We start from the raw sequence: 13787 nt of genomic DNA on the forward strand, positions 1-13787 counted from the left end.
CTTTTGCTTTACCTAACTTTTTTTGCATGTGTGTTTTTCTGACTTTTCTCCTGACTGAAAAGGCTGTGGACTTTTCCTCAATACCTGTCTTTCTCCACCAGCCATGGCTGCGTGATTCACCAGCCATGAACTAGAGATTGAACATGACAAAAATTGCTGAGGTTTTCTGTATGTGGTAATGAGGGCAAGCAGTGGCACACCACCAGTGCCGGTGAACTGCTGACCAGAACAGTAGCCACTAGGCTTTGCTGCCCAGCAACTAGAATTCACACGCACAAGACATTGTGTCTTTATTCAGCAATGGGAATTAAGCACTTTGCATCAATCTTTGCTGACTGGCTACAGAACATACTTGTATGTTTAATTTACACTTCAGTGTGGGAAGAGAGAAACACAAGGGAGGAAAAAAGCAACCTTTCCTGCTCCTCAGTGCAGTTACTTCTGTAATGTGTGAGGTAGTTTCATAGAACCATAGAATGGCTTGGGCTGAAAGGGACCTTAAAGCTCATCTAGTCCTAACCCCCTTGGCCACCTTCCACTAAACCAGGTTGCCTCTTTGTGCGCCTTTCCCCAGGCCTAGCGCGGCTGGACTTTCGCTTGCCCTCACATCACCCTTCGATCACCACAATGAACCACCTCTGTTTCGGGTCATCGCTGCCCGCAGGCAGAGGTACAACCGCTGACGGGAGTGGCGGGCAGGCGCGGAAACATGGCCGCCAGCGCCGCCCGGGTAACCGAGGACAGCGGCGGCGCTGCCCGGCAGCACCACGGCCTGCGGGATGCCACCGCGTCCGGATCACCCGTACACCGCAGCCTTGCTTGCGGGTCCGTGGCAGGACCCGGCGGCACCCGCCAGCTAATCGTTCCCCTACACAAAAAGGACCCCCCGCCCGGGCTCCGCTCCCTGCGTTGTCTGCCTGCTCTCGTGCGAGCCTACCGGGCCAGGCGGAGAGCGGCGCGCTAGGCTCCACCCCCCCCTCCCGTCTCTCTACGCCCCGCCGCACGGTTCGAGTCCTCCCGACAGTGACAGAAGACTTCCCGCCAGGACAGCAGCTGCCCGCTAGGCGGCGCGCTGCAGGCGCCGAGCTCCCCGGGCAAGGGCGCTGTTCGACACTCTGTCTCCTCTCTCGTGCTCTACTGTCCAGGAGGGCGGTGCGCCTCTCCGCGCAGGCGCCGTGGGCTGCACGCGCCGCCGCCGCCGCGGCCTGTGGAAGCGCCGCGCTCCGGTCCCTCCGCCGCGGCCCCGCCATGTACCCGGCCTGGGGCTTGTACGGGGCGGCGGGGCATTACCCGCCGCCGCCTACCTCCATCCCGCCCCCGCCGCTGCCCATCCCTCCTCCCAGCGTGCCGCCTCCCACCGTCCCACCGATGCCGCTGCCCAGCTACCCGCCGCCGGGCCCCGCGCCTGCCGCCGCCGCCCCTCCGCCTCCGCCCGCCGGTACCTCGGGGTTCCTGAGCCTGCAGGAGCAGCACCTGGCGCAGCTGCAGCAGCTTCAGCAGATGCACCAGAAGCAGCTGCAGTCCGTGCTGCTGGGGCCGCCGCCGCCGCCGGGGCCGCCCCCTCCGGGGCTGCCGCCGCCGCCGCTGCCCGGCTCCTTCAGCGACTGGCAGCAGCCGCCGCCGCCCGTGCCACCTCCGGTCCGCAGCTACCAGAAGCAGTTCGCCCACCGCGACCCGCCGCCGTCGACTCGCAAGCCGCCCGCTGCCGGCCGGGAGCGCGATGTCCAGGAAGCGCCGGGCGGGCACGGCGACTGGGGCGAGCCAGTGCCCTCCTCGCCGGTGCCCATGGACATGGAGCTGTCCTCGCCGCCTCAGTCCCCACAGCCCACCGCCCAGGCCTACCTGCCCCCCGCCCAGACCTACCTGCCGCACCCTCAGGCGGAGCCGTACCTGCCCCCCGCACAGCTACCCCCGGCCCAGTCCCCGCCGCTCCAGCCCTACCTGTCCCGGGCGCAGGCCTCCCAGCCGCCCCCCTCCTTCTCCGAGCCCCCTCCTTCCTACCTGGAGCCCCCGCCGTCCTCCGCCTCTCAGCCCTACCTGCCGCCTCCCTCCCAGGGATACATGGCGCACCCCCAGCCCTACCTGCTCCCCTCCCAGGCCTCCCCATCTCAGACGGGGCAGTCCGGCCAGGTCCCCTCCATCCCTCCGCCGGCCAAGCCACCGCCGGCCCATTTCCCCCCACCCCAGACGTCCCTGCCTCTGCCCGCTCCCGCCCAGCCGGAGGCAGCGCCGGCCGCCGCCAAGGAGACCGGTGGCACCGAGCAGCCGGATCCCTCCACCATGACTCCCCAGGTAAGGCATCACCCCCGCCGCGCTCGCCCTTGCGGCCCCGGCTTGCAGCGGGGAGTCGGCAGGGCAGCGGTCCTATTAATCGCTGGCGGGTACAGAGTGCTGCAAATGTGTCCGAGTAAGGGCAGTTAATAAAGTATTTGCGTAATACTTGAAAGGCTTGAATGCTACCCTTGGAACTCCGGGAATGGCACATCAGGTGCTCTGTAAATGCTTCTTAATCCGGTGGTGGTGGTTTGGATGTAAGAAACCATCATTCTTCAAGAGCAAATGAGTCTAGGGAAAGGTCTTTTCCCTAGAAAAGAAGGGAAAAGTCTGACTCCTGGCTGAATTCAGTTTTCTTGGGTAGTTTATTGGTCCCTGGAGAATTGTTTTCCAAAGCACAGCCTGTAGATGACCTGCATCAAACCTCTGTTGACTTCATCTAGCCCATTGCGAGATGCAGCAGTCTGCTTATGGCATGTTGCAGGATCAGTGTCTCTTGTCAGTGATTTCTTCATTTAGTTTTCTCGTGGGGTTGTCTTTCAGTTGTCTGTCTGATCAGTGCAGAATTGTGACTATTGTAACCTTTCCACATGCAGTTAAAGCTGCAAAAGTTTTTCTGTCATAGTACATAGTTGCCCCTTACACGTTTTGTCCTACACGTGCTCGATCTTCCAGTATGAAATTGTATGGGACGTTGGAGGAAGATGGTCTGAAATTTTTTTGAGGTGAAGAATATTCTTGTTGCTAATGCTGTGTGCTTCTTACATGTACACTAGAGCCAAAATGCCTGCAAAATGTTACCATGCTTCACTTCCTAAATGCAAGCAGTGCCGGTGAATGTGATGTGACCATTTATATGCATTAAGATAGGGACAATCACGTTGCTTAAGCATGCACAAAATGACCCTTAGCTACATGTACAGGTCGCTGAGATTCATTGAGTCTTGCATGATTTTAGGATCAGCTTGTAGAGATCCAGCTGCAAGAACAAAGCTGAAGTGCATGCTTCAAGTTGACTTGATTTAAAGACCTCTATTTTTTGGCAAATTGATCTGATTTGAAACTAAGTTTGCAGAAATCCCTTTTTGTTATGTTGAAGTCACTGACACTTTACATTTCTTAGTTATTGGGACACCTTTTTAATTGTTTCCATTAAAGCTTCATGCCAGTACCTGAATAGGTTTGGGATTTTTTAAGTTAGCACTATGTAACTGATCACTGCCTAACAAAGTAATGCTTTCAGTTCATTAATTTAATCTTACAAAGGTTTTGTACAGTGCTAGTTGATCTCTTATAGTGATGGGGTGGGACTTATTAAATTTTTTAATGCCAAAACCATAAAAAGTCAAGTTGTAGAAAGAGATGTTCATTCGGTACTAAGGCTGCTGGCTGACTTCTTAAATTACTGAACTCAAGATTGAGCAGTGAACTGTAACTCCTCTCGCCTTATGTAGCCTGAAGTTTCATTCATGTCATTGAATTGTTCCTCAGCCACTCTCTTTCTTTCCAAAAGTCATAAGTAATGTAGTATTGTGGTACACACATAAAGAAGCAAAACACTGCTGAAGTTTCCGTGGTCTGGTTTATGAGTGTTTATACAACTGCTTGTGTCTTGAGTAGTATGTTTACTCTCATGCACAATTCAGCATTAATTCAAAAGGAATCTGGTACATTGCTGGTCAGAAATTTGTTATAACTGATACCATTTTGGCTATTTTAGGCTGTAACGTGGGACAGGATTTGGCGCAACAAGTCCTTACACAATAGGAATAGGAAAAACAAAGCATAGTGATGCTTTCTTGCTAATGATATTAAAAGCCAAGTAGAGAAATACTGTAATTTGTCATTTATAAGATCCTATTACACCTTTGTTTAAACTGCTAATTGAAAACAATTCTTTCTCTTCTCAGCCCACAGTAACAGTGGTTGCAGCCAAATAGATCAGTGTTTTTCTCTTAACAGAAAATACTATGCAATTTGCCTTGAGTTCGTGTTTTATTGTTTCCCTTTCCTGTCTAAAAATAGCATACCGCTCTTTGCCTTGATAATATAACAAATATAGTGTAGTAGCATCATATATGGCTGTACAGTTGGATTAAATTGCTGGATTCTTGTGTTTTTATACTATCAGAGGCATCTTCTGTCAAGTCCTGTTAAAATACCTGTAGTGTTTAAATAATGCTTCATCTGATATTTGGGTACCATATGCTGCAATTTTTATTGACATAAAAAAGTATGTATGAGTGGACTTGTACCCTTAAATATGCACTTGTCTACATCTGTTAAAGCTACCTTTGCTTTATCATTTCACATTTAGCAGACTAATTCAGTCTTTAAAATCCCCCTTTGTTTTATATAGGGTCCTAAAGAATTCTTCTAACTTTACAAAAAAAGAACCAAAATAGGCATTATGTTACTGTGTAGGGTCACCTAAATTCATTTTGAAGTAGTCTTGTGTCATTGGCTGGACAGTAACATTTTTGGTGATATGTCCTGTGGTCAGGAGCTTATGGTGCTGGTTTCAGTATTCCCTGTACTACGTAACAGGCTGAGTCTTTTGGTCAGCCAAAGGTGGAAAAAAGGCATATGTTGACGCTGGCGTGTTCCTTGGACTTAAGGATTGTAACTGAACTTAAAGTATGACAGTCATTGTGAGGAGATGAGCACTCAAATAACTGAACTTTTTGCCATCAGGAATTTTCTACAGTAACACATCTGTTGTGCTCTGACTGCGCTCAGAAATCTACCTTTCCACTTTCTCATGCTTTTCATATAGAACCCACAAATACCTGTGTCACTGACTTCTTCTGCTGCAAAAAAAGAAAAAAAAAAAAAAAAAAGAGTGACAGGGTATTACCATAGCTCTGTGTGTGAACTTCTGGTCATATTATGAGTTTTAGCCCTTTGTCCAATTGGTAGAATGAGGAGGTAACAACATAGATCCATGGAGGCAGCAGTTTTGTGGCAGCAGAGCAGAGCTCACCAAGCATAGCATCCAGCACTGTCATGGTAAGTCACCTTATAATCCCTGGAATAATTGATTAAGCTTTTGCATAGCTGGGGATGTCTGCTCCTCCCTGGGGTTGGAAGTTACAATTACTATAGCATGTTGTTGAAGGTTTCTGAGACTGTCCATGCTGGAGTGTGTGTGCGCATCTTCCACCCAAAGCCATGACGTCTTTTCTGAGTCAGATTCTTGTTAAAGGTTCTTGGCAAGAGTTATTGCAGGATCAACATAATGCCCAAGAAGCATGGCTTCTCCTTTCATTGACCTCATCTCCAAGTTACAGGTTTGCAGAAGTATTTTTTTTAAATACAGCTCCATGTTTAATTGTGTCTGATAGATTGCTACCAATACAAAACATTGCTACACACTTGAGCATGTATTGTGAAATGAGTTGTCTAGGGTCACTCAATGAATGACCATAAAAGGTACTTGACAAGAGCATTTTTAAAATGATTTGTAAAGGCACAACTTAACAGAGTTCAGTGGCAAGTTTCACTGTTTTACTTATTATATGGATGAAGCATACAAAGGAAAGATGAGGTAAAATTGAGCTAAAGATGATTGATAGAGACTGAAAGAACTAAGGGTAAGGGAGACCCTTCCATGGTGTCATGAGGTTAAGAATAGACCACCTTGCTTTCAGAACTCCAGATGGAGCTTACATGCGGTTGTATCTAGTCTTAGTCTCGGGCTTGGTCAGTGGTTTGTGTCTAATGGAATATATAAAGGAAACCCAAAGTAGAGTCAAGCTAGAAAGATTTGCGTAGAGATCAAACTCCCGTTGAGTCATGAGGTTCAGAATAGACCCCCTTCCTTTATAAACTCCTAATGGAGTTTAGGTACAGCTGGATCTAGTCTTAGTCTCAGACTTAGTCAATAGTATACATCTAAAGGGTTACAAGTGTTGTTTAGCAGCAGTTTGCAGTTATAAGGTGGATGTTATAAAGTGAGTCAATGGAATTTACTACAATCTGCATAACAATCTATACACACATATATGCACGTGCATATGTAGAGACATATAAAGGTATACCTGTTAAAATCCTCCTTGAGTCAGTGAAATGTTCACATCTAATGTATTAGCATTTCTCAGTGGGTGAGGGTTGAGTCTCAAGGAGTGGGGGCCTTCAGCCCAGGTTCTGTCTTTTGACTTCTGATAATCGCAAACTTAGAGTCTGCAACCTCTGAGGGACATCGCACTCAGCAGGATTGCTCACAGGGCCTCACTTAGGACCACTATTTATAGTGTCACAGGATGATTGTCTTTAATCCTTAGTAAATTTGCATCCTGGCCACAGTCAAGTTGGAAGTTACTAGAAGCAGAAATCCAGGAGCAGTGGTACCATTCCATTCAGCCTGTAATCAGGGAAGGAGCGTTGTAAAGCTGTCAGAGGATGACTCATTATCCATGATCTTGTTTCCCACCTTAGCCAGGAAACAGGAGTCCCAGGGAATGATCAGTGCCTCCCTTCTTAGCCATGCAAGAGTTTCTGGTGTAGTTAAGAGACACTTCACCACCAAACTCATTACACAAAGGCCAAGGCCTGATGGGAATTCCTGAGACTGTGGAGCAGCCCATCGAATGGGACCGGAGGGGTTGGGTGGGAGGGTGCACGACCACAGTGAGGTAGGCTTTTGGAGGAAGGTTGTGCTTCTTTTAAACCTGTTTTAAGATAGGCAGAGTGCTTCAGTTTTGAGAAATCTTGTCAGACAGCACCTACTACTGTGGTGTTGTCACACTTCTGTTTTAAAATACCTGCATATTTTGGATTCTTTTGTGTTCTGAGTGGGCTTTATATAGGTGTGTTTTCTTGGATGGAAGTGAAGAACAGAGGATATGAAAGTTGTAGAGCAGTTACAGATTCTCAGAGCTAGTGGGGTTGGCATGAGAGAAATGGTTATACTAGGTCAGACCAGAAGTACAGTATTTTGTCATTCTGTCTTTGACAGTGACTAAAAGCAGATGCTAAGAGAAAAACTTACTTCCCTAAAATATAGGAGCTCCCTTAGCTGCAGCTGGTATCATTATTTTTAAAATCTGTAGATTTTTCTTCTAGGAGTTTATGGAGGTGTGTCTGGGATCCACAAAGTTTTAGCCCCTGCAGTGGTCTGCGGCAGGGACTCTCCTAGCACAAGGCTAGTCCAATTTGATGCCTGATATTTCTTGTATTGGAAGAGATACAGAACTGTTGGTTCCTATTCAGTTCTCTAAGATACACAACCAGTTAAGTGTTGAAATACTTACCTTTAGTCTTCTGTTATATATGTTGAAATACTTTAGTCTTTTGTTCTTTCTATTGCTGGCAGCTTACATTACTTTGAAGCTACTGTCATCTGGCCACATTCTAGCCTGAAATATTTAAAACTGAAAGCTCAATCACTTCTTAAATGGATAATTTTTTGGGTGCAGTCATATCTATTTACCTCTTCAGCTACTGAAGGAATCAAAATTAATGGGAATCCAGATGATAAATAATTCTTACTATATGCTGGTTCTGGTTGTTCTTTCTCCTTTCCATGGTCTTTATTCAAATGTCTCTGCCATCATTTCTCAGCAGTAGTTGTCACTCTGCTTGATGTCTGTGTTTTCTCTTGGTCCTCTTCATTTTTCTTGTACATTTCCTCCTTTTTATTGCTTCCTTATTCATACTTGCCCTACGTTTTCCCTTAATTTTATCTATTAGTTTTATAATAAGTACCTATTATTGTTAACGAGATAATAACTCCTATATTAGTTAATATAGAAATTATATTAATGCAGTAATACACTATCATATTAATATAATAGATATCATTAATTAATATATGAGTTATCCTATTATTAATTATTAATGTATTGTTGTAGGAGTTATATATTAATAATATAACACTCCTGTTGTTAGGAGTAAAAAGCACTAAAAATAGTAAGTATGGTACTTACCACATGTCAATAATTTGACTTATTATTGGCCACCTTTCTGCTTTTCATTATTGTTCTCCTTAGCTGTAAGCACTTTGAGGTAGGAAGTAAATTGTCCTGTGGATACTATGCCTTACATAGTGGTTTCTGAATTCTGAGTCAGTCTCCTGACATCCATTGTAATACTGTTGATGATGAAGTGAATTTTCCTTCAAAGCATATTCTAAAACTTTTCTAGAGTATAATTCTATTGACTATCATGAATTAATTTTCATGGTTTTTCCCCAAAAGCCATTTTAGAAATTTTCTGTCTATTGTAGGAACAGCAGCAATACTGGTACCAGCAGCACTTGCTTAGCCTGCAGCAAAGGGCAAAGGCCCATGCTCAGGGACAGCAGCAAATGAAAGGTCCAGTAGGGAAGGATGCATCTGAGCAGAGAGCAAAGTCTGAAGAAGGGAAAATGAGTGCTTCAACTCAGCAGTCTGAACCTTCTCCGCTTAATGAATCCCTGCCTCCAGCTTCCAAAGAAGATGAGTCTTCTCTTACATCCACTGAAACTCAGGTAGACTTTGTAAAGTGATGCCGCTCCATTTGTTGTGCTAGATGGGATAAAGAAATAGGAAAATAATACCATAAAATTCTTATGTATACTATGTAACAATAATTAAATATGGTACAGCAATCTTAAGAGAACATTTGCTAAGGCTGCATCAATTTTAAAAAGTAAAAATACATGCCTTGTATGTAGACTTACATAGTCACCCACACATGCAGCGAGCAAGTCCAAGCTTGACTCACTGACACCTTACCAGTGTCCTCATCTTTGTGAGAAACACTTTGTGATACCTAAGTGCAAAATCAAGTACTCAGTAAGTGACGAATGCTATCTTTAAGACACTGTTTCTTAATTCCTTTCTGGCAGTTAGTCAATTCTGACTCTCCTCCTCTCTATGTGTTATAGTTTGTCTGAAAGCTAAGAACTATGTGCAGAATATTTTTGTCAGCATGCCTAATAACAGTTACTACAGAATGAATGTAAGTCATAATTGATGTTTTGAACAGATTATTGTAGGGTAATAGATGACCCTGCAGCATGTGCTCTTCTTTAACTTACAGTGTGTGGGTTCCTACCAAGTGGCAAAAATAATGCACTCAGAGTTACTTTACTTCATCATGAAAAAGCACTGTTGTCTCATTGTATTTGTTGTGAGCAACAAATAACAGATCTGCGTTAATCACTTTCCTGTAGGTAGTTTCTGTAAGAATTAATACCCTAATTGCCATCAACCTAACCTTTAGATTAATCACATTAAGAATAAATAAAATAAAAATCAGCCTTCTAGAAGCTGTGGGTGGCTAAAACTCTGAAATACAGAGTGATAAAATAACGAATACTGAGAAAGTTCTTGTAAACTGGGTAGTGACCAAGTGTGCTTTTCTTCTGACAGAAGGAGCTTTCCTTTACTTATAGCATTTGTCTTTTTCCATAGCTCAATATTGAACCTCCCGATGACCCTGAGGAAGATTTGAGATTGCAGCAGTTGCAAGCAGCAGCAGCTCAATGGCAGCAGCAGCCACATCAGCGGGTTGGATTTCAATATCAAAGAATAATGCAGAAGCATGCCCAGCTGCAGCAGATGGTACAGCAGTATCAACAAATCATGCAACAGCCTCCACACTTACAGGTGAAACACTAAGGAGATGGTGTTTAGTATACTTCCTGGGTAACCTAGTACTTGTGGTCTGCTGGGAAACAAATATTTGAACAATTTGTCATGGTTGGCTCATTTGTCTAGCTACTTTTGCTGCTTGGATAGAAGTCTGTATCCCCTTTTCCTACTGTCGGTTGGCTTCAGAATGAAAAAGTAATTAGCAGATGGAAATGAAGTTTCAGTAGGACGAGAAATACAAGGCTTTACATTTGTCATAAGGTTTTTCTGACATACTGGGTGATACAGGAGCAAAGCTGAACACGGTATTGAATTTACTTAGTTCTGAATGTTTTACTGCTGGAGAAACAGTCCAGAAGAAAGGAAAGGTAAACAGACGACTGCATGAAGTACTTCTCTTTTACAACACTGTGCAGTACAAAAATAAATATGATGGAGTAAACTTAGATGCCAAAAATACGCAGTTAAAGTAATTAAGGAAATCACTATCTCACATTATGTATATCATTATATCAGTGTTGCAACTTTAAGCTTGTAACTAGAAGTTGGTTACTGTATTAGAGAATTGAGTCAGCTTTTCCTGGGTTAGCAGAGTTTGTACATTAAGCATTTCTTTGTAGCATCTGCTAAAACATCTGCTTAAAAAAGCATCTGCTTGTTTAAAAACAAAAAAAACTATTAAGTGTGAACCTTAAAAATCTCAGACAAGATTAAGCTGTAGATATTAGGACCTGTATCTAAACATAGTGAAAGATGGTACCTCATTGAAAGAAGCTTCATTGTGCAAATAAGAACATCTGGCAAAGGCTTAGGGAAAAATACAGTGGAAGCAACTATGAGGGGATCAATAGCAGAAACTGAAATCTTGAGAAATAGCCACATACTGTGTATACTGAAAGTGTGAAGATTGATTTGTGCTTTAGCCGTTGTTAGCATCCAGTAATAATAGAGCTTGGAACGTTTTGATTATAGCTTTCTTCAGCTGTCCTGTTTAAAAAAAACAAAAAGTGCCTTCTGTGTATAAATGTCCTCTAGTCATAAAATGTATAAATGGTCACAATGACATTAGACATCACAGCTGGTGTTCGCTTTTGTTTCAGTCTAGTTCTTTTTCAAGCTTCTGCCCAGGTCAGAAATTGTGATTACAAATGATACTGAAGTATGTGGCTCTGAAAATAACTAAGATGGTATTTTGAAGCTATTCTTTTCTTGCTGTTGCAGACAATGTCAGTGGATATGCAGCTGCGACATTATGAGGCACAGCAAAAACAGTTCCAGCAGCTTCATAAAGATTGGGAGCGATCAATGAACCAACAGTGGCAGCATCAACTTCAAACCTACCCTCACAAAGACCAGCTTCAAGAATATGAGAAACAGTGGAAGGCATGGGATGAACAGATGAAGGTCACTCAGTCCCATCTGCAAGAGAAAGTGAGCTCACTTCAAAATCTGAAGAATCAGTATCCAGCAAATGTTTCACTGCCGCCTCCATTTGTTCCATATTCACAAACCAGTCAAGGTGGCATTCCTATTATGCCTCCAACTTTACCTTCAACTACGCCTCCACTGGTCCCCCCACCTCTCTCTTCTGTTTCTCAGTTATCTAATTCCGCTGTCCCTTCTGGATCCAGTTCTCAAAGCAGTCAATCCACTGAGACACCAAGGCCAGCTCTGCTTCCCACCCCGGGTACCTATGCATCAAAAATGGCTAGTTCAACTGTCTATTCACCTTATCATTCTCAAGTAAGTTCATCCTTTGGCTCTTCAGACCACGGAAAGCCTCAACCTCATCTTAGTAAACAAACTGTTTCTATTTCATCTGAGCAAGGATGTGGGGAACCAAAAGCCACTTCAGCGTCTTCAACGCATGCACCTACCATGCAGGATAAACCTGTGAGATCAGGTGGATTGCTTCCAGATCCTCCCAGATCAGCACGTTTTGAAGGCCCCAGAGGCCCTAGGTAAGGGTGGTTTTGTTGACTTATACGTGTTCCAGGCTACCAGACATTCAGTGATATGTTAAAAAATGAAGCATATATCTTACTCTCAACTCCCTGAGGTTTTATGAAGTGTGGTTGGTTGGTGGAGGTTTTGTTCTTTAATGCATACACACCATGCTCTGTATTTATCTTATTAAAGCAAGGACTGATGCCTTTCACTTGAACATTATCTGGAGCAGAATACTTTTTTCTAGTAATAGAAGGTGTGATAACTCACACTTGAAAGAATGATCCCAAATGAAAAGTGATCTAAGTTTCCAGCATTTTATCTGTGATATTTGGAACACAGTTTAGGAAAATCTAAAGCAAAACTGTTAAAGAATTGTTTTTATATGGTAGCACTTTAATGTAGGCCTTACAAAAGGGATTCAGGAAAGTATTCATACATATATTCAGTTGAATGTACTAACATAGCTAATTACTGGGAATTAAGATGCTACTTATATTTTAGAAACAATAAAAAAATACTGTTTGTAAACCAACATTTATTGCAGAAAGAAATGAAAATTCAAAGTTGTTCATTAGTACATTAACTTCTAGTGTGAGAATTCTGCAGCTATATGATTGTCCTATTTAGTGCACTTTTCCATAGGCTGTTTGATAAGAGAGGTCTTTAGTGCAAATCAGTGGGTTTCTACACATGTAGCATTACTTTTCATTCAAAAAACTATAAACAAGAGAGAGGGAAAGAGGTAAAGATTTGAGCCTTAAGATCCTACCATTAGGATTCTTTGCCAGTTTTAATTTTGCATTACATCATGATGGTCTTGGTTTTGAAGGTTGCTGTCTTTATCTTTTGGTAAGATTCAGTTTGTTCTAAATTAAGTCTGCATTTTATCAGATGGATGGCCTGTTGCCTTAATGTAAAGCTACTCTGAAAGCCAGTGTTCTGCAGGTGTTTTATGGTTTGATGCCTGCTATATAGTTTAATCCAGGTTCTTGGTTTTGGAATGTTTTTCTTTCATACTTGATATCATATCAGGTTGCAAAAACATCTGTTCAATCTCGTCATTAGTTCAAGACAAGTTGATGTGATGCTTACTGAATCAGTGTTGTTCTTTTCAATTGTTTCTATCCTTGTATGCTCTACTAATCTTTACAATCATACCTTCATCTTTATTTCCCTTCTCTTTGCTTCCAAAGTGATCATTCATGAATTATTATTCATTAACTTCTAGTAATGTAATTTATTTATATATATATATATAAAACTTTGAATAATTTTCTACCTTCTAATATTTTGGGGGGGGTTAAGTGTTGTTTCTGGTCCTGGAGAATGGATGGATGTAAAGTTCTGATCAGACTGCTTTCAAGATTAATTGGATGTCTTTTATGTGCCTTACTTAGTGGTGTGCAATGATAGGCTATGGATAATAAAAAAAAAATTACAGAGTGCATGTACAAGAGCTCTGGTACTTAACGGTATTTCATTAAAACTGTAACCTTTGTGCATTCCTATATTGTGATTGCATGACTGTTCTAGGGTTTTATCAAGGATTTCCCAAAAATCTGTTTGCAGTCTCTTAGTGTAGTTAGTAGAACAGAGAATCCTAATAAATTTTTAATGAATTTGGGATAAGGTAAAAATGTATGTTACATGCTGCCATCCCAGCTAAAAAGTACCAGGTAATGACTAGACCTATAAAAAGACACACACATCCTTTACCTCTTTTCAGCAATTAACTTTTCTCAAGAAATTCCAAAGAACTGGCTTAAACTAATTTTCAGAGTTTTGGGGATGAAGTGTGTTTTACACACAACCTTCTAGCTATACCTTCCCTGTAAAGGTTGATCCTTCCAGTGTAAGTATTCTTGCCACTGCCCTTGGTAATTTCTTCTTTTTTTTATTTTCTTCCTGTTCATCTTGACATGCTCCCACCCCACAAAAAGGGAGTTTGCTGTGATAACTTATCAGGATTATTAAAATTATTTGAGG

General features: G+C 43.0%; 1 protein-coding gene across 6 annotated transcripts in view; it reads left to right on the forward strand.

Moving 5' to 3' along the window:
• The first annotated feature begins 1177 nt into the window (after nt 1–1177).
• YLPM1 (YLP motif containing 1) overlaps nt 1178–13787 on the forward strand; it is a 39505-nt gene continuing 26895 nt past the window's right edge. For 5 of the 6 annotated variants that reach the window (XM_061463598.1, XM_061463599.1, XM_061463600.1 and 2 more), the window contains exons 1-4: nt 1178–2292; nt 8501–8743; nt 9672–9866; nt 11073–11812. In XM_061463598.1, coding sequence (XP_061319582.1) covers nt 1249–2292; nt 8501–8743; nt 9672–9866; nt 11073–11812 — 2222 coding nt within the window. In that variant the 5' untranslated portion in view covers nt 1178–1248. The remainder of the gene's footprint in view (nt 2293–8500; nt 8744–9671; nt 9867–11072; nt 11813–13787) is intronic. The other variant, XM_061463601.1, reaches the window with a different exon arrangement.

Source organism: Pezoporus flaviventris, unplaced genomic scaffold (genome assembly GCF_033815535.1).
Source record: "Pezoporus flaviventris isolate CSIRO_AGI_PZ_B2104156 unplaced genomic scaffold, CSIRO_AGI_Pfla_v1 ptg000036l, whole genome shotgun sequence".
Classification (NCBI taxonomy): Eukaryota; Metazoa; Chordata; class Aves; order Psittaciformes; family Psittacidae; genus Pezoporus; species Pezoporus flaviventris.